The 20,704-nt window shown below is 42.7% G+C and overlaps 1 protein-coding gene across 1 annotated transcript in view; it reads left to right on the top strand.

The window, feature by feature from the left end:
- The window catches only part of LOC141114262 (zinc finger protein 281-like), a 61,184-nt gene extending 40,681 nt beyond the window's left edge, over positions 1-20,503 (top strand). Inside the window, exons 5-6 of the mRNA XM_073607845.1 lie at positions 640-758; positions 8,738-20,503. Of these exons, the coding sequence (XP_073463946.1) occupies positions 640-758; positions 8,738-10,741 (2,123 nt within the window). The 3' untranslated portion in view covers positions 10,742-20,503. The remainder of the gene's footprint in view (positions 1-639; positions 759-8,737) is intronic.
- Positions 20,504-20,704: the final 201 nt, after the last annotated feature.

Below are 20,704 nucleotides of genomic sequence, written 5' to 3'. Positions count from 1 at the left end.
GCAAAAAAAAAAAAAAAAAGTCGTTTAAAAAAAATGACACAAAAAAAATTGTGCCTTTAAGAGAAGTGGGAGGAGCCGTCGTAATGACGTCGCTCCGGCCGTCACATGGTATAGAGACGGGTGGGGGCCATCTTGGCCTCACTCGTCTCAGTACCTCAGCAGTGACAGGTCCCGATCTCCTCCGCCGCTACCGACGGCTCCGGTAAGCGGCGGAGAGCGGCGGGAGGGGGGTGGCGCCTATCCCGCCGCCGATAACGGTGATCTCGCGGCGAACCCGCCGCAGAGACCACCGTTATCGTGTACAGAATCGCCGGCCCTAAAGATGGATACCTCGGTTGTGGCAGCAGCTGCTGCCGTTACCGAGATATCCATCTTTAAAAAACAGGACGTCAATATACAGTGGGCGGTCGGGAAGCGGTTAAGCTTGGTTTGTTGAGCTTTAAAAGTCTGCATCCCAGAATTAAAGTATGTAGCAAGTGGAGCTGCTTTATAATTTTTCACCATCTTGATGCAGATTCTCGCTGCTTTTAAATTTTTTATTTGCTTTGATATCTACACTTCGAGTGCCTAAGCTGAACTGTGAGGACCTACAGCCAATTATAACAGGGAATTTGCTTATTTAATTTTTCTTCCCTCTAGGTGAAAAACCTTTTAATTGTGATCAGTGCAACATGAAGTTTATCCAGAAGTATCACATGGAGAGACACAAGCGGACTCATAGTGGGGAAAAGCCATATAAGTGTGACACTTGTCTGCAGGTACAAATTTTTTGCATGCCATCAAGTAGATTAGTGGAAAATTCTGGTTGTATACCCTCTCCTATCTATAGCCTGCCCATTCTTTGCAGTGCTCTGCTCTTTTAAGGAGTTACGGAGGCACTGGGCATTGCAGGGTAGGTGCAGGGTGCATGCATACACCGTTGCCACAAAACAAAAAAATTCCAAGGGTGGTATTGAAAGAAATTTAGCTGTGTGAACGGTCTGGCCTGACAGTTTTAAGTTCTTGCTTGCACAGTCCATTTGCCACAGATTTATTAGGCTAAATAGAAGCCTTCCAGATGGGCGAGCGACTGTGAATGTTTGCACTGATTTGCACTTTGCTGATTTTTCTTGCCTAGGTGGATTCTGCATCTGTCCTCGCCTAACACTGAGAACCGACCTTTCTAACACCGCAGATCGCTTGGTTCTCACAGCTTTCTGAGCAGAGAGCTGGTGACTATCAGTCACCGCACTCTACTCTGCCCCCTTCTCACTTACTGGAGCGATGGGCTGTGTAAGGGGCGGGAATGGCCGGCTCAGGCTCTGTGGCTCGCTTCTCACTTTAGCCCACTGTCTGCTGAACCACAGAAGAAGTACAACCAAATGAGCTTTGGCTGTACTTCTCCTTTAAAACCAACCCTGAAGCTAGAATAAAAATTTCAAAATAAGGTTTCTCTTTAGTGCCGGTTCGACTCTGAAGCCCTGCACAGCGCGACCTCAGCGCGCCTCGCAAACGACTTCTTTATTAGAAGTCATTGCATGCCACTCCGAAGTCACCCCAAAGTAGTGCAGGAAGCTTTTTCTAAGGCGGAAAGACTTCAGTTCCATTGCATTGCATGGAGTGTGACTTGTCAGGCGGCTAAGTCACCTGACAGGTTGCTCCTGTGTGAGCCGGCACTTGAAAGACACAGTAACTACCTGTCCCTCAGACTGCACCACTGATCTTTGCTCTCATGAAGTAGCTATGCGGTCTGAAAAATCATTGGTATTCAAACTTACAAGAATGTCAGATGCCTTGTTCCCTATTGCACTTAGGGGTTTCTTCTACTTGCCTCTACCTCGCTACAAGAAAAATAGTGACGGGCCAAACCTCTAAGGGAAGCAGGGGACAAGACACCCAAGAGTATGTTGGATGCAGAAGACTTTTCTCTCCTTTAGAGAGCGAACGTTCCTGGCTTGGGTGGGAGGAGACAGGTAAGTATTTTCTTTACAGTGAGAGCTGTAACACCTAGTGTATGTGAAGCCAAAACTGTTTTTTATTTTAGTTGAGAGTAGGGAGTGATTAAACGTTTGCTGTCTGTATACGGTTGGGAAATTTTCCCTTCAGATCCTGTCCCAAAGACACTGCAAGTCCTTAGAGAAAATCTCCCAAAGTGAAGGAAAATATCCTTTTAGACAGTTGTTCTGCAACGGGTGTCCCCATTTGAAGATATCTCCCTACCTTTTGTTCTGGAGACAACTTTAAAATATTGGATTTCCCACTTTTTCTTTTTCAGTGACAATGGTCACCAATACAAATTGTGTGAATCTTCCTAATGAGGGCTACAGACAGCAAAAAAAGGGTCTAACCAAAACTGGAAAAGGTTTTGTCTAGAGATACTTTTTAAAGAGATGCCAGGCTATTCATTTCATCAAAAATCTTTCTATAAGAATATATGTGCATTAAAGCCGAACTATACTCACCTCAGGTCCAGTGATGTGGCATCCTGAGCTCCCCTCCCAGCCGCTGGCATCTTCGGACGGCCAGCTTCTGGGTCTCAATCGTGGGCCACTTTCATTGCTTGGGCGGGGATGACATCACTCCCACGCATCTTTGGGAGTTCAGTCAAATTGTTTTTGACTGAACATTGTAATGCATTGTTTGAATTAAGGTAAAAAACATTTTTAGTTTCCCTATGCCCCCCTTCCCCTGTGTGAAAAGTTGAGAGAGGGGAGAAGAGATCAGCACTATCTTTAATCCCTTTCCTTTTTTACACAGCTTTCGAGCAGCAGCAAGTACATTCAGTTTTCTTTATGACTTCTGAGTGGCTTTGGTAGGTGTTTTTAAACTGCTGTAGAAGATCTTGCTAAAGGCTTGTTCGTACACACTATGAAAATCGGGCAAACATTTTCGTCCAGAGAAATTTTGGACGAGGACATAACTGTCATGTTTAGTTGCCAGCCAAAGAAATGGTATTCTTCACCTATAGCGCCAGGAAAAAGTCCATATCTCTAGTTAATGCACATATCAGACCACATGAGAAATCTGGGGAGACACTGCAAGCTTTCGTGGTAACTTAGGTTCTCATCAGGATTGCTGTAAATCCTGCTTTGAAATGGCAAAAGAAAATTCTTGAAAACAAAAACCTTTTGATCTCTCTAATATTGCAATGATTTCAGCAAACTGTATTGTAGATTTATTTTTTCTTTCTCTATTTAGGTAATAGTGATAGTGGGGAGGATTAAGTTTGTGGTGTAAAAAAACCCAGCCCTGTCACTTTTCTTTATCGTACATCATAGGACACAGAGCCTTAAGTATTTACTTAGTGGGTTATAGCTACCTTCAGGTGTTGACACTGGCACACCCAATACAGGAAGTTAACTCCCCTTTATAACCCCCCCCCCCCCCCCTCCTTCACGAGTGAAGATGTGCTCTGCGGAGCTCCAGGAGGGATCCATGCTGGATTTAAAAAGCCTCCACAACCGGATCCATCCCGACATTGCGGCTCCAGGATGGTACCCGGGCCTCGCATACAAGAACGAGGTTTTGCCTATAATGCTCCTCTTTGAGGGCTGGACCCTAGGAACCAGGACTCTTTGTGGTCTTGCTATATTACCTAAAGCTGTCCTAAGGGCTGCTATACATGGTCCAAATGAGTGGAACCCCTATTAAAAGGGCCCCAGTCTTTGAAGGTTTAAACACGCTGCCCGCCGTAGTGGGTGAAATTTTGGATCTGTCTGTCTGTTTATAGCAGTATCCTGCAGTGAGGAAAAGGTAAGAAGAAAACATAGAAACTGCGAAGTCCACCTATGACTTTTCTTTCAATTATATTGTAAAATGCCTTAAAAAGTCCTCTAGAGGGAGTAATAGTGTATAGACCCTGTTTAAATCTGCGCTAATACAGCGTGTGTCTCAGCAGCTGGAGGGGGGGGTTTCCTCTCCCCCTAAATGGGGAAACTGAGTGGATAGGGATACGTGTTATGTTTAAACATGCATAAATCTGAAAAGCTGTTAAAAAGGCTTTGTAATTCCCCTTCCCCGCCTCCCCTTTGAGGTGACTCTTGCTAAAGCACAGGAAAGGGTGTGGCGCATAGACAATCGGGCTCACACCTGAAAAAGCTTAAAGCTGATACTCTGGGAAACAGTGTCTATCAGAGCAGCTGAAGCAAGGCTGCCACAGGACACAGAAGCGCTGGTGCACGTGAGGGGTTTACACAGGCCAGATCCCTCTCTCCCACTCCAAACCCCTTACAGGGGAACAGTGGGGACAGGATGAGGTATTGCCCTCAAACGATCGGGAAAAACAAACCGATTACTCCTCTGCAGAGGAAACAACAGTTGAAGTTTCAGCTTCACAATCTGAGGTACAAATCCTTAAGAACATGGTTCGCTCCACTTTCATGCTACCCCTAACAGAGTCAGCTGAAAGTCTGGTTTCTTCTTTGGGTTCTTTGAAACCTTCACAACCAGTGCATGCGTTTCCTGTCCACGCATTACTAGAGAAGCTTATTTACACCTTATGGGATCATCCGGATAAGCATTTTCTCCCTCCAAAGAGATTCTCAGTTCTCTATCCTTGGGGAAAAAAAAAAAAATTCCCCAAAAAATGGAAAGTTCCAGCAGTAGATGCTGCGATTTTCAGTGTGAATAAAAGTTTAACTTGTCCAGTGGACAATGCACAAATGCTAAAGGATCCAACAGATAAAAAGTTGGAATTCCTGTTAAAATCCTTTTTTTCTTTAGCAGGTACTGTTGCTCAGCCTGCAATTGCAACTATAGGCATCTGTCAGTCCTTAAAAGACCAGTTCACAGAGGCCCTTAACGAGCTCCCTGCACAACAGGCCAGTGAGTTGGCCGATTTACCAAAAGCATTATGTTTTGCCATAGATGCTATAAAGGATTCTATTCACCAGGCGTCTCGCCTTGCACTTGTGCTAGTACACATGCGTAGGACCCTTTGGCTAAAGGGTTGGTCTGCCGAAGCACCCTGCAAAAACCTACTGTCTAGTTTCCCATTTCATGGGGAGAGATGATTTGGACAAATACATCCAGACAATTTCCAGTGGAAAAAGTACTCCTTTTGCCAGTCAAAAGAAAGTATAAACGTCCTTCATTTAAACGTTCTCTCCTGTGCCAAGCGCATCCTCTAGGCAGAGGCGATGGATTCCAGAGGAAAATCGCAGGGTCAGGCCCAGGCTCAAAGGAAGACCTGGAGCCGCAAGACTACAAAGCAGAATACTAAGACCTCTTCATGAAGAGGCGTCTATCCTCACCAAGGTGGGGGGAAGACTTCTGCATTTTGCAGAAGTCTGGCAGAGGGAAACTCAGGACAGATGGTCTCTCTCCACAGTGACTCTAGGATACAAACTAGAGTTTCGGGAGTTTCCACCATCTCACTTTCTGAGATCAAACGTTCCCAAGGATCCAGGGAAAAGACAATCCCTGTTTCAAGCATTAGACCGATTATTGACTCAAGGGGTAATCATACAAAACCCCACAGAAGAACAAGGTTTAGGTTTCTATTCAAACCTGTTTACGCTACCAAAACCGAATGGAGATGTCAGACCCATTCTGGATCTAAAAAATCTAAATCGGTTCCTAAAAATTCGCTCAAAATTTCCTGCTCACCAAAGGTTTCTGCGATTCGAAGTGGAACAACGGCACTTTCAGTTTGCGGCCTTACCCTTCAGGCTAGCCACAGCACCACGGGTATTCACAAAAATACTGGCCCCACCTCTAGCGAGGTTGAGGGCACAGGGCATAACAGTGTTGGCGTATCTAGACGATCTATTGTTAATAGACCAGTCAGTGACTTGCTTAAGGCAAAGCGTACACATTACAACCAGTTACCTGGAGAAGTCTTCCTTAAAACCAGTAAGAAGGCTGGATTACTTAGGCCTGATAATATATACAGATCAGAAAAGGGTGTTCTTGCCTCCAGCAAAGATCCGCTCCATACAAGAGCTGGTACGGATGGTCAGGTCAAAAGCAAATCTTTCAATTTGCCTTTGCATGAGGTTGTTAGAAAAGATGGTAGCCTCATTCGAAGCAGTCCCCTATACCCAGTTCCATTCAAGACTGTTGAAAAACAGAATCCTCTCTGCTTGGAACAAGACGATCAAAGCTTCGGACTTGCCAATGCAGCTGTCCCCAAGAGTGTTTCCAAAGCCTCAATTGGTGGTTACGAAGCCAGAATTTGCTGAAGGGGAAATCCTTCAGACCAATAATCTGGAAAGTAGTAACGACAGATGCCAGCCTCTTACGCTGGGGAGCAGTACTAGAGGAGACGACTGTCCAGGGACAGTGGTCAAAACTCGAAAGAGCCCTGCCCATCAACATCCTAGAGATTCGGGCAGTGTATCTGGCTCTGAAAACCTGGACCTCCAGGTTAAAGAATTCTCCAGTCCGGATTCAATCCAACAATGCCACGGCTGTGGCCTATATCAATCACCAAGGGGGCACCAAGAGTCTCTCAGCTCAGAGAGAGGTGAACCATATCCTAACTTGGGCAGAAAGGAATGTCCCATCCCTATCGGCAGTTTTCATTCCGGGAGTAAAATTGGCAGGTGGACTAAGTCGCCAGCAGTTATTCCCAGGGGAATGGTCTCTTCACCCTGAAGTGTTTCGGGCTATTTGCCAAAGATGGGGGACTCCAGACATAGATCTTCTAGCGTCCAGATTCAACATGAAGTTAGTCAACTTTGTGTCCAGAACAAGGGATCCACTCGCATACGGAACAGACGCGCTGGTAACTCCGTGGGATCAGTTTTCACTGATCTACGCTTTTCCCCTGATTCAGTTGCTGCCTCGACTTCTTTGCAGGATCAAGCTGGAAAGAAAGCAGGTAATTCTGATAGCACCAGCATGGCCCAGAAAGTCATGGTACGCAGAGATCGTAAAGATGGCAGTGGAGGGTCCTTGGCCTCTCCCACTAAGGCCAGACCTGTTATCGGGCCAATATTCCATCCCACTTTACGAACGCTAAATTTAACGGCTTGGCTATTGAAACCCACATTCTGAAGAAGCGTGGGCTTTCCATGTCTGTTATCTCAACTTTAATCAATGCAAGGAAACCAGTTTCCAGAGCTGTATATTATAGAGTTTGGAAAGCTTATGTTTCCTGGTGTGAACCCAAGGGTTGGCACCCTCGGAGATATTTTCTAGGCAGAATTCTTGCCTTTCTACAGTTGGGCGTAGAGATGAAGTTGGCCTTAAGTACTATTAAGGGCCGAGTCTTAGCCTTATCGGTTTTATTTCAAAGACCATCTGCTATGCATTCTTTAGTCCAGGGTTTTATGCAAGAGGTGATGCAGATTAATTTGCCAGTTAAATCACCTTTAACCCCTTGGGACTTGAATTTAGTTTTGTCAGTGTTACAAAAACCGCCATTTGAACCATTACAGCATGTTCCCTTAGTCCTTCTGACTAGAAAGCTGATATTTTTGGTTGCTATATCCTCAGCAAGGAGGGTTTCAGAATTGGCTGCTCTTTCTTGTAAAGAGCCATATTTGATTATTCATGAGGACAGAGTGGTGTTACGCCCTCGTCCTGGCTTTTTGCCAAAAGTGGTTTCAGGCTTTCATCTGAATGAAGATATTGTCCTGCCGTCGTTTTTCCCAAAACCATGTTCCATGGAAGAAAAGTCACTACATTGTCTTGAAGTGAGAGCAGTGAAAATCTATTTAAAGAAAACTGCTCCGATTCGTAAGGCTGATGTCTTATTTATTCTGCCAGAGGGTCCTAAAAAAGGACAGGCAGCATCGGAATCCACTGTTGGTAAGTAGATTCGGCAAGTTATAATTCAAACTTATAATTTAAGGGGTAAGATCCCCCTATTCAAGTTAAGGCGCACTGTACCAGAGCGCTTAGTGCTTCTTGGGCAGTGCATCACCAGGCCTCCTTTGCTCAGATCTGCAAGGACGCCACTTGGTCTTCGGTCCATACATTCACAAAATTTTACAAAGTGGATGTAAGAAGAAATGAGGATATCGCCTTCGGGCGCAGTGTGCTGCAGGCAGCAGTATAAGTCCTCAAGGTCTGGGGGTGCCCTACGGGTTGTGTCTCCCTCCCTTCAAGTAGCATTGCTATGGGACGTCCCACTAAGTAAATACTTAAGGCTTTGTGTCCTATGATGTACGATAAAGAAAATAGGATTTTTAAAACGGCTTACCTGTAAAATCCTTTTCTTGGAGTACATCATAGGACACAGAGGTCCCGCCCCTCCTTTTTTATGGGGTGTAAGTATATTGCTTATATTGCTTGGCTAAAAAAACTGACGACTCCTGGAAGGAGGAGGGGTTATATAGGGAAGTCAACTTCCTGTATTGGGTATGCCAGTGTGAACACCTGAAGGTAGCTATAACCCACTAAGTAAATACTTAAGGCTCTGTGTCCTATTATGTACTCCAAGAAAAGGATTTTACAGGTAAGCTGTTTTAAAAATCCTATTTTTTAGCCTCTTAAAGGTAGTCCACCTCCTGTTAAAAATAAAAAAAAATAAAAAAAGATGTTGCTTGTAGTCTTGCCATTCACAGATCAAGTGAACAAAAAAAAAACTAGACTGAAGTCAGATTTTATTTTTCTGATTTTATTGGCTTTTAAGTAAACATGTAAGGAATATTATGAATTAAATATTTGTATACCTGCATTTGTGCATGTTTATTTTTGTTAAAAGGTGTATTAATGTTTCCATCATATATTTGCTCAGTGATTTTAAGATTTTTTATTTTTTTTTCTTTTCGTCTCTCTAATTTACTTTTTGCCATTTGTCTTTTGACAGTACTTTTCAAGAACAGATAGGTTGTTGAAGCACAAAAGGACATGTGGTGAATCTATAAACAAAGGACCCTTGGATCCTGGGTCATCAAATCCAAGTATGGATCATTTATCTGGTAACTTTGATTTATCTCAGGGAAGTTCAAATTTTTCTGGTCGAAAAAAAGCAAAGTCCAGAAATGGTTCCTCACACAAGGACCTTAAACCAGGCAGCAAGATGAGCGAGGCACACCTGGCTACTGGCATTGACATTCAGACTTATGCAGTCAACGTTCCAATTGTGTCTTCCGGTAATGGCTCATCCAACACTGGTTTGGATGATCTGGACACCAAGGTGCCAAAATTGGTGTTTAAGAAGGCGGGCCGGAAGCCAGCAGAAAAGAATGACCTCTCCATGGGTTCCCAATCAGCAAACATGGCCATGCATAAACTTTCAGATAAGGCAAATGGTCCTCTTGATATGGTGAGCACTACCAATGTAGACACCATGAATCTTCTTCACACGTCAGGTAACAAAGTTTCTCACAGTAGCAATTATGACGATGCAATGCAGTTCCTGAAGAAAAGAAGATATCTACAGTCCACTGGCAGCAACAATGCCTATGCTGTGAATGTAGGGCATATGGGGACACAACAGTCTGTCATTCAGTCTGCAGTTTCCAGTGTTATGGAAGGGGACAGCCCACTAACTCTTATTGATTCCCATGCCTTGAATGTCGAAATAAAGAACTGCCATGACAAATCCGTCATTCCTGATGAGGTGCTTCAGAGTATCTTGGATCACTACACTCATAAATCAGTTGGGCATCCTGATGTGCCGTTCAGCATAGGTGAACAACACGAACTACAAACGGCAAGTGAGAATGATTTGGTCCAGGAGGAAAACGTCTGCTCAGATTCTCAGTCTACACCAATTGATAAGGCCAGTATGTTTCAGGAGTATTCAAAGTACCTTCAGCAAGCTTTGGAAAGAACAAGCCATACAACGTCATTCCCTTTGGGTCCAAGTTTACAGTTCGTTAGCCTCTCTTCATCTCTACCCAGCCCTTCTCTCTTTCCGGACAAACATATATACACTACATCTTCTCTTGATTGTGGCTTTAGCCAGTCTGTCACATCAGTATTGCCGTCCACTCTGCAAAAGTCAAACTTTGGCATGGTAGTGGGCCCCCAGGCTGGCTTTTCCTTATCGCTGGAGGCAGCGCAGCAGATGTCGGCGCAGCAAATGGCGCAGCAGATGACGTCACAACAGCAGATGTCGGCACAGCAGTCACAACAGCAGATGTCGGCACAGCAGTCACAGCAGCAGCAGATGACGTCACAGCAACAGATGGCGTCACAACAGCAGATGGCGCAGCAGCAGATGACGTCACAACAGCAGATGCCGGCGCAGCAGCAGCAGATAACGTCACAGCAGCAGCAGATAACGTCACAGCAGCAGATGTCGGCGCAGCAGCAGCAGATGACGTCGCAACAGCAGATGTCAGCGCAGCAGATGACGTCACAACAGCAGATGTCGGCGCAGCAGCAGATGACTTCACAACAGCAGATGTCGGCGCAGCAGCAGATGACTTCACAACAGCAGATGTCGACACAGCAGCAGCTAACTCCATCACAAGAGTTAGCTGATCAAATTGAATCGCAGAAACAATTAGAGAACTCCAGCTACCAGATCTCATCTCAGGAATTGAATGGGCAGAAAGATCCGCAAAAGAGCCTGAATGCAACTTCAGGCTTTCACCTCCAACCTCAGGATTTAGCCCGTTCCTTAGAACAGCGGAAAGACATCAGGCCGCAGACATGCCAGATCGAGAACTTTGCACAAGCGTTTGGTTCGTTTAAATCTGGCAACAGGGTGCCAATTTCATATAACACTAGCACTGATGGAGTGGATCACAGGTTGAGGACTTCAACTCCAGAATTCTCAGGGTACACAACTTTGCTATCTGATGTAAGTGAAGCGGGTAGCACACGAGTAAAGACTTCAAATAGTCAAAGTTTCAGGTGAGGATTTAAGTTGGACCCCCCCCCCCCCCCCAACTTTTTGAGGTCTTTTAAAACATGGTGTATTTTATTTTTTTTTTTTTGTTTGTTTGGATAACACTGCCATCAAAATGTTTCGACACAATCGTTAATAAGAATTATGTAATCTATGCCCTGTCAATGCAATTTTTTTTCTTTTTACTCTAAAGTGTTGTGATAGTTCAGATTGTACCTAATTTTTAAACTGAAATTAGTTAGTTGGGGGGGAGGGTGCGGGAACAGGGTAGCCAAACATAATTTGGGAGATCACTGCTCAGCAGTCAGTTTGATTTCTTGATTACAAAATCCCGAAGGACAAAAAAGAAAGATGCCCATTGTAACAATTTCTGAAAATACAGTTAACTGATTTAAAAAAAAAAAAAAAAAAATTTTGGACTCAGGAATTAAATTTTGAGCTGAAGGCACATAAAAATATGAAGATTTACTTTTTAAACCATGACATTTTGTGTGTCACTCGTCCCAGCGACATATTGTCTTCAAAGTAGGTCACGTCTGTAGCCTGTATTCCGTCATATACTTAATATTCTTGGCAATAGCTTTAAATTAACAAAATTTACTATCAAGATTTTTGACAAATTGATGTATGTACAGTGTTCTATTTTTATTTTATTTTTTTTCCTTTTGATATACCTCATTTTTACTGTTCATGCAGCATTCAGGAACATGTATTTTGCAATATCTTTCAAAAATAATAAAAAGAAAGTTGTGTTCAAATGATTTTATAGGGGTGTGTAGACAGCAGTGCCGTTGAATGGTATACGTGCCGTTTTTCTGTTGTAAAATTCTCTTACCTATGTAAAGGACAAACGTATTATTGGCTCAGTCGTATATTATACATGTATACCTTTCTGAGGATGGATTCTTCAAAGGGTAAATGTTAAACGAGCCCCAGTGGTTGGCAAATTCCCAAGAAATTAATGCTAAAATTTAATTTAAAAGAAAAAAAAAAAAGTATCACTAGTTATTACTGTAGTATGCTATCCTAATTAGGCTCAGTCCCAATTTTATTATGGGGTCTTGTATTCAGACCTTCTCACCCCCGTATTTAGTGTTAAACTTCCTTCTACTAAGTCATCACTGCATATACTGTACAGTGATCAAGGAAAAAATTGTGGCTGTTGGGGGTTTGTGGCCGACAGGTTTTGGGTTTGTGTTGATTGCATCTATTTGGCATCAGTTTGAGGAGCTTTTGAGATAATTCACAACTGATTGACTGTTGCATTTTGACCTGTGGTTGGTCTACTTTAAGTGTGTTTTAGCTTCCTATAGACTTGCATGGAAATACTAAATATGCCGGATGTAAACAAAAGCCCTTGGACACAGGTCCTTAGTAATTTTTCTGCACTAATTGCAAGGCAGTAAAAAGTGTATTTATTTTGATGCTGACCCATGAAACCTGACAGGTGTATATTCAGAAATGGTTGACCGTTGGGAAATGCATCTCTACAAGGAACAGAACTAGGTACACACTGAACGCATGGATGTCTAGGTCTACATGCATAACTCCTAAGGATTCGTTCAGATGGTGCTGGCAGGGCTGCTGTTAGAAGCCACAGGGCCCCATACAGCCAACCTGACAGGTTATGCTTCAGTTATGAATGAACACTGTGAATGATCGGTACCGATCACTCGTGTTCATTCAGGAAAGGAAGAGGATGGTAAATATATTTACTGGACCCCCCCCCCCCCCCCACTCTCCATCCTGAAAGAGGAACTACACTGCATCTGAGCGCCACAAACCAAAAGCGCTATTAAATTCATTTTCAATATCCAAAGCAAACACCCCTATCCACCCATGTCTCCATGCTTTTATTTTGCTGAGAATTCACTTTGAAAAACATCCCCCTAACATTTCTGGCTGTGGCCATCTTGCGTGAGGACAGATGATGCATGTAGCATTTACTTCCTGGAATCCATCTGCCCATAGTGCTTTCATGCATACAGGAGGGTGTGCTTAGCTGAGAAAACGTTTCCTTCTCTCCTAACCTCCAGAAGACTACGGGGATTTATGACATTATTTGCCTAGGCATCGAATCCAGGAAGTAACTAAAGAAATGTAATAATTAAAAGTTTAAAATGAGTAGATATAATATACCTTCCTATTTATTTACTAATGCTACTATCATAAGTATTAAAAATGGTCAATGTTGATTTGAGAGTGTGAAGTTCCATTTGAAGGATCCTATTGTGTGCTTACAGCTGCCGACAAGGAGGGGAGCTGGAAGCATCGCAGGGGTGGGGCACACAGGGGGCCTGGACAGCAGGGGGAAACATATGGTTTACAGGGAGGGCAATTAGTGGAACCAGTCCCCTGTATGGCTCTCTGCAGCAGCTAAAAACTGGAGGGAGGCCATGGAGAAGTGGCCAGCTTTCAGCTGCTGCAGAGAGTGCCATACAAGGGGATCGGTTCTAGTAATTTCCCCTTTGCTGTGCCATTCGCCCTCCCTGCCCACATCAGATTCACCCTGCTGGCCTGGGCCCTGTATAGGAGGACCAGTGGTGTGTGCATGCAGCCTATGGAGGATGCAGGAGCTGTGTGAACACCGTGCATGTCAAAATTGACAGCTGTGCAGGAGCGTCTGTCAACTCTGAACGAAACTGAAAATATTACTAACACTCCTTGAAGCCTCATATTTAATATAACAAGTCGAACAAAGCCTGGCTCCATGACGATCCACTGGCTTCGACTCTTGAGTCAGACCAGGTGCAAGTATGCAGACTAGTAGCTGACATGCTCTGCCTTTATTGCATGCATGTACTGGAGTAGCTACTTAAAGTATTGAAGCCAGTGACTTCAGAACAGTTAGTGCTCATTTCTTCAGGTTTCCTTTTATAAGACCACTCCCTAGAAAGCAGGATGATTATATAAAGGACCACTGAAAATAATTTACTGTACAATGGTGTCAAAAATGCTCTAAAACCTGACTCGGCAAATGTTTTAACAGGCCGAGCTGCAAGGTGGTGAGATTTTTTGGGGGATTCGTTTTCAGACTACTGGCTCTAACTTGAACAGAAGTGTTTAATTGCCGAAATCTATTAAAAAAAGGGTTTATTCGCTATTCAAGATTACGTTTTAGCTGGTCTTCATATAATTGTCTAATGCTCGAAACTGAATAGTGCTGCCTTTTAAGTCTTATTTGGATGAAATAATTCTTTGAGATGTGACGTTAAGGTGTGACCAATCCGTTTTCCCTGTCATGTAGCACTGAAATCCTGTTTTGTTGATGTATACGAGTGATGTGACGTAACTAAAATTTGCTGCCTGATGGGTCATATAAAAAAGCAAGTGGAGCTTGTATGAATGCAGCTGTTCCCCTATGCAGCTTTGATGTCTTTTTAAATGCTTTATGTTCTGTGTATTGTCTGTAGTTCAGTGTTTTTTTGTTTTTGTGTTTTTGTTGTTGTGTGGAGAGCAAAAACCTTATAGGGCTATTTTCCTGGCTGCTTTCAGTCGAGAAAGCAACTTGGCACACACAAAGTTAGCTGTTGGCCTCAGGACCATAATTTTATATAAAGAGTTAAGGGAATGAATCTAAAACAAGAGAAATCCTATACATGAGTTAGGTGTTACAGTTCCTAGCAGTGTCAGGGCTTTGTGCCGGTCATCACTGAACTTGTCCAGTTCAGGCTAGCTGACTCGCCAAGGATGTGCTCTGAGCCTGGGTTCACACTGCCCATTGCTTCAAAGTCGCGCGGCTTTTAAGCCGGGCCCCAGCGCGACTTTGGCATGACTTACAGGTGACTTCTTTAACAGAAGTCAATGAAAGTCGTACCAAACCTAGTGCTGGAACCTTTTTTGAAGTCTGAGCGACTCAAGTTGCACAGATTTATTTTTTTATGGTTCCATTGCACCGAATGGGGTCCAACTTCTGATGTGACAAGTGCTCCAAAGCCCGAGCGCCTGTTGCATCAATGTGAACCAGGCCTTACTGTGCAGTAGATTTGAAAGATGGAGGAGCTTACCAGAGTGTGATTCTGAGAGGGCCGTACTTTTCCTTTGCACCATCCATTTTTGTTTTGTGGTATCGACTGTAACGCTGTAAACTTCTCCTTACCCTAAAATTGCCAAAAGCATCAAACAGCAGGCTGTGTTCGGCTACATGTCAAATGTCAAAATGCAGTCTGTCCCACAGTCTGATCCATTTATTTTTTATGCTATAGCGTTTAAGTTTGTTTTTAAGTGGGTTTTTTTAATTGCATCCCTTACTTTACTGGCTATAGCTTACAAATGGGTAGACCTCTTTCTATGTGGCCTTCTTTACTTATTTAAATAGCACCCTCATTTTTGTGTCAATGTCACAGCAAAAACCAAAAGAGGTGAGGACAGGCACTGGCCAATAATTCTTGGGCTTTTTCCAGGCCTCCAGTGGGATTTCATTCTGTTGCCTCCCACAGTGTGGCCAATCCAGATGAAAAAGTCGCACCTTTTTTGTTTATTCCCTGGTCGAAACGAAATGCATAAATTGAGAACCCTTTTGACAAGGTTTTTACATAAATAGCGTTTTCACATGGTATTTTTCCATTTAACCGAGCGGGCTGAACGAAAAAAAAAGTGACAGCTCAGGTTGTTGCTGCTGTAAAAATCTGATGTTAGTACAACAATCTCTCCTGCTGCTCTATTGTTTTCTGACAGGGGGAACATCCTGTTAGGCCCCCCCCATATCTTGGGCAATTCAGCAGGAACCGGCTGAGATTTGAACCATGTATGAGGAGGCTGAATGTTACCCAAGTTGATCAACTTTGGTACAGCCAACCTGCCGGATTTAGCCAGCTTAGATGACTTGCTGATTGCAATTTTTTTTCTTGGTAAAAGAGCAGCACAGTGATCAAACGGTTTTCCGGAATAAATAGCTTGTTGATAATCAGACTGAATCGCATGCAGAAATATCTGACCCGCATCTGATTGTTCTTTTGAAATGTGCAAGTTCAGGGATAATGACAGCAGAGATTGTTAAAGGGAATTGTGAAACATACTTGCCAGAGTGGTCTCTGATTTAGATCTCAACTAATCCCTGATTCATAGCATTTGTAGACATCTGTATGGATGGAACTAACACAATAAAACCTGATTAGAACGGTTATCGAAACTCTACTACATACTCCCAGTTAAATTAAATCTGGCTATACACGGATCAAAATTCAGCAAGGACTGCCCAAATTTACATCAACTTCTCTACAGCCACACGGTCAGGTTTTTCCCAATGGCTTAGTCCCGTCTGCTATAGTTTGGCAGCACTGATTAGTGTAGTCTGATGGTGGCGGGGAAGTCTCCCTACTGTCAGAATAGAATAACTCACCCATCCACACACTCAATGTGTGAACCAGGTCATTCTTTTTGTACAACTCGTTGGTTAAAAAAAATGTGTGGGCTGTTTTAATGTTCAAACTTGCTGTCCCAGAATTAGTCTACAGTTTGAGATGGAGAATAGTAGCCTACATCAGTGGCTTCCTAATCATAATTTTCTTTAAGGCTTAATTCACACGTGCCCATATGTTCATGAAATGCAGGTTCTTGTTGGCAGAGCTACAAGAAGATCTTGTGTAAAATACCCTCCTAAAGTAGGTACAGTTCTTCTAATGGCTTATCTGTGTGTGCATTACTCACGTTTATGCATGCACGTGTCTAAAATCTACACATCTGTGTCCTACTTTTTTAATTTTTTTGTGTATGCAGCTAAACACAGCCCACATTTTCACACTTTTGTTAGTCACAGCTGTGTATATGGAATACTTAATTGCTATAGTGCGCCATTTATACATGTAATCTGTAAATTGTATGCATCTAAACGTGACTTTTAGATGCCCATGTGAATGAGATCTAACAGTCCCTTCGTGTCCATTCACACTCGTACGACTTGTCATGCAGCTCTGGACCTCAGAGTCGGATGCCAAGTCTTACCTCATGTTTTCCTATGATAACCATTCATATATGTGCAACTTAAAGTTGCAGCGACTTCAAGTAGTTCATGCACTACTTTTGTCCAACTTTCATGCAGCTTGAGGACCATAGACTTCAATGTTAACTCTCAAAATTTTCATGAAAGTCATGCCTTAATGTTTTACATGCAACAGTTGTCCATTATCATTGGTAAAGGCCAAAGTCGCATCCAAGTTGCATCCATGCAAAGTCACACGGCTTTGGAGTCCCATGAGTGTAAATGGAGCCTTAAATGCATAAAATGTAAAGTTTGATAACTTTTAGCTCTCCCTTTATTCAGGCAACTCTCAAAAATTAGATATAAATACTGTAGTCGCTTTCTTCCCTAGAGGTGTGAGTTTCAGCCTAGGTCACTAGATGGTGCTGTGTGTGTATATAGAAACTATGATTCGCAACACCAGCTGTAACTCACAAAGGCAGAAAGCTTTGGTTGTCGGTTTGCTGGTGAGTGTTTGCAAATTGAGGATTTTTGCAAATCTCAGTTGCTAAAAAAAAGTCTATGTGCACATATATACAGCATGACGGTGCAGACTTTTATGGATGGATTATCCATTTATTTTAGATGTCAGGATTACACATTTTATGTTTTAATTGATAAAGTACACTTTAATAAGCCTAAACAATAAAGCAAAGTGTAGTGCCCAATAACCAGTCAGGGGCAATCTTTTGGTGATCTGTAAATTGTATTGTGCTATTGGTTAATGAACTTTTGCAATGTCCTGTAGATGAAGCCTGTATAACCACTGGCTGTCGGTAAAAAAAGTGAAATAAGATATCAGGTCTTTCAAAACATGTCATTATTGGCTTAATAAATGAAGGCCCCAGTTGAACACCCACTCATTAATAGGTTCTTTGTATTGCTCATTACATGACCCGTTAACATCTCCCTGGCAAGTATGTCACTCCAAGAATGGTATAGTAGTACTAATGGCTTGTAAAAAAAATAAATTACACCTTGGTGTTAACACAAGACAACAATCTGTGCTGCTCATAAATGTTCAGAAACACTTTTTTTTTTTTTTTCTGGCGCATTCTCTGGCTTGCGGTGTACAGCTTTCTCTGACTTCTGGTCAAGGAGTGAACACTCAAGACATCCTTTGTCACCTAGCCAAATTCATAAGGACTATGTTCATTGCATGCAGCATAGCCCAGCATTTCTAATATTGGACAGATGTGAGGACACTGCATGTATGGGCAGCCCAAGAAGACACCATAAAGAAGACTTGGCTCTGCCGCCTACTGGACGGTAAGTGCTTAACAGTGGACTTCCTTTGGAGGTGGAACAGAGCTGTGTCTTCTGTGTGTTGTCCTCTTGGGTTCCCCATATGTGTTGATGTCCTCCTGTCCTGTTGCTAGGAGTGGCACATTCCTAGAAACAGGACTACTTGCCATAAGGACAGGAACGAGGTGCAAGCTATAAGGGGACTTGGTCAAACTGCAAGAGAGGAAGTCTGGACATCAGCTGCTGTAATTCAAAACAAAAAACAGGGTTGAAAGTCACTTTGAAAAAAAAAACTGTACTAAGGGAATTATATAAATTTCCCGTGCCAACTACTTTCTGAAAATGCCAGTTGGGTTGCCGGTGGCTTTAATACTTCTAAGGCTACTGATCTGTAGACGGCCCATACAGTATTTGTTGTGGGTCTGTCACTCAAAGCATTATGGCCATAGGGTCAGCGTATCTACCAGCTAACATTCCTACAGAAGTCAGCAATTGGAGGGCCTTTCTTTTAGGCCAGAAGACCGGTAGACCTTAAGTTAAGGGAGATAAGGTGTTAAGGTAACATGCAGTTCGATAGCCCTTAAGTTTTACTGCGTGTTACCTTAACACACTGTTCTTTGTACATTGCCATTCCTTTTGAATAGTACCCGAATGCACAAGAACGATAGATGCCAAGAGACTAAAAATAGAACAGCTCTTATTTTTTTGTTGCTGAATAGTGGGAGTGCATTCAAAATAAATGGTTTACCCTAAAGTAGAAGTTTTAGCCTAAAACTCTATATCTACTGGCAGCCACATTCTAAGACTAATCTATCTAACCTTGTAAAGCAAAAATTGCTATACATACCTTTTCTGCAGCTAATCCAGTCCGATCCCACACTGAGCTGTCAGCGGCGGCTTCTGGGTGGAGGAGTGTGCAGGAGAGGCAGCTGACAACAGAAGCCCCATAGTAACTCTATTGGTGGCCTAGGCATTTCCCAGAGGTCTGCTGTCTCTTCTACTACTCAGCATCCACTGATGGAGACCGGATCGGCTTCAGAAAAGGTATGTATAGCAACTTTTGCTTTACAGGGTTAAATAGATTAGTCTTAGAATGTGGCTACCAGTAGATTTAGGTGCACTAATGCACCACAGTGGCCTTCAGAGGTCTGAAATATCCTTAACCAAAAGCTCTATTCAGTACTAGTAGCATTTTGACTCAATTGCATTTTCAAGTAGCAGCCTTTGCTGTATAAAGAAAAAAATTGTATTGTCCCCTTTCCTCTGAGTCACTTGTCAGAAAAGTTATGAAGCTGTCTGAGTGGTCTGAGCAAGTAGAGCAGTTGATCTTCCAAAATTTAATCTGTGATCTCCAGGGTATAGTGGGCGGGGGTACAGAGCAAGATGACATTGAATTACATGCTGGCTATTGTTTCAGAAAATCCTTTTTTTTTTTTTTTTTCTTTTTTTTTTTATCAAACGAATTAGCCAGATACAATTGCATTAGTTTAGGTTTTATTTTTCCTATTGCTGGTCACTCTTTAGGCATGTCCTAATTAGATCTCGGCCAGAAAGGAAATTGGTAATGTGTTTATATTGGTCGCTTTACCTGTTCAGCTCTTTATGCGCTATGATGCATCGTGAGAACACATGGACCTAGTTGGTGAGCATGTCAGGTACTAAAAAGCTGCTAATTCGGAAGCTCGGTCATAGCAAGGAAAGGTCAAAATGTTTTCTAAGATTTCGAAAGCTCCTCATTTTAAATTCTCCTGAAGCCTTGAGATTTTCTATGACATGTTAATGCCCTTTTAAGTCACAGTTTCCATGTGTGCAGCTTTAAAGAATAAATGCACTTTAAGACCAAATGCACCTCTCCCTTTCTTGACCTAACTGAACTCACACTTCACAGATGCATGTCTTGATCTGGTGGCCAAACCCCTGCTGGTGATTGTTTACATTGAGTGCCCCAAGCCCCACTGACCTGGTGACTGTCTTGAGGCCGACGACACCCCTATAGCGTGCCAGGATGTAAACAAACATCTAGAGGCTGCATCCAGCAAATAGAGGTAGCTGCTTATCTGTAAAGGGTTGTGACTTTGGATAGGTTGGGGCAAAAAATATTTTGTCTTAAAGTGCATTTATTGTTTTTAAAAGTAGGCTGGAAATAGAAATTCCTTTACTAGATACTGTTACATTTTTGCTTTCGGTAGTTATTATCCAGATTATTTGCCTGATCCTGTAGCTACTGCTGTATGTATTACATATTCTGTTGTACTCATCACCTGCCTGATAAACTGTAGACCTTACTTTGGACATCAAATCCAAATGGAAGAGTGAATCTCATCAGTTGTGCTGAACCAGTAACATACAAGGTATTTGTGATGTCCCTGGTTGCTATTGAGGCTATATATTGCATTCATACAATTGAGTCCCACAAGTTGGCTGCTCCACACTTTGACTTAAATGCATTGTCCATTTCCAAACGGGTACATGCTAAGAAATCAGTATTAAGGGGAATGTCTGTTTTGTGTTATGTGTGTGTGTATATATGGGTTGATTGTGCAATAAAACATTTCAGATTTTCTTAACTCCGCGCAACAGTATGCACATTTTTATAAATTGCTTTTTTCCTGTTTTCTCTATGTAAAATTGCCACGGTGTAAGCCATTTTTTTTTTCTTTTGCATTGTAATGCAAGGGTTTGTCCTTTTAATGTGGACCTATTTTGAAGAGAATTCATTCTGCAGGGGAGGTAAAAGATAGGAAGGGCCAGTGAATGGTTTTATCAGT

The sequence above is a fragment of the Aquarana catesbeiana genome, linkage group LG12 (assembly GCF_042186555.1).
Source record: "Aquarana catesbeiana isolate 2022-GZ linkage group LG12, ASM4218655v1, whole genome shotgun sequence".
Lineage (NCBI taxonomy): Eukaryota > Metazoa > Chordata > Amphibia > Anura > Ranidae > Aquarana > Aquarana catesbeiana.
The sequence above is the reverse complement of the archived record's forward strand: the minus strand, read 5'-3'. Positions and strand labels throughout refer to the sequence as shown.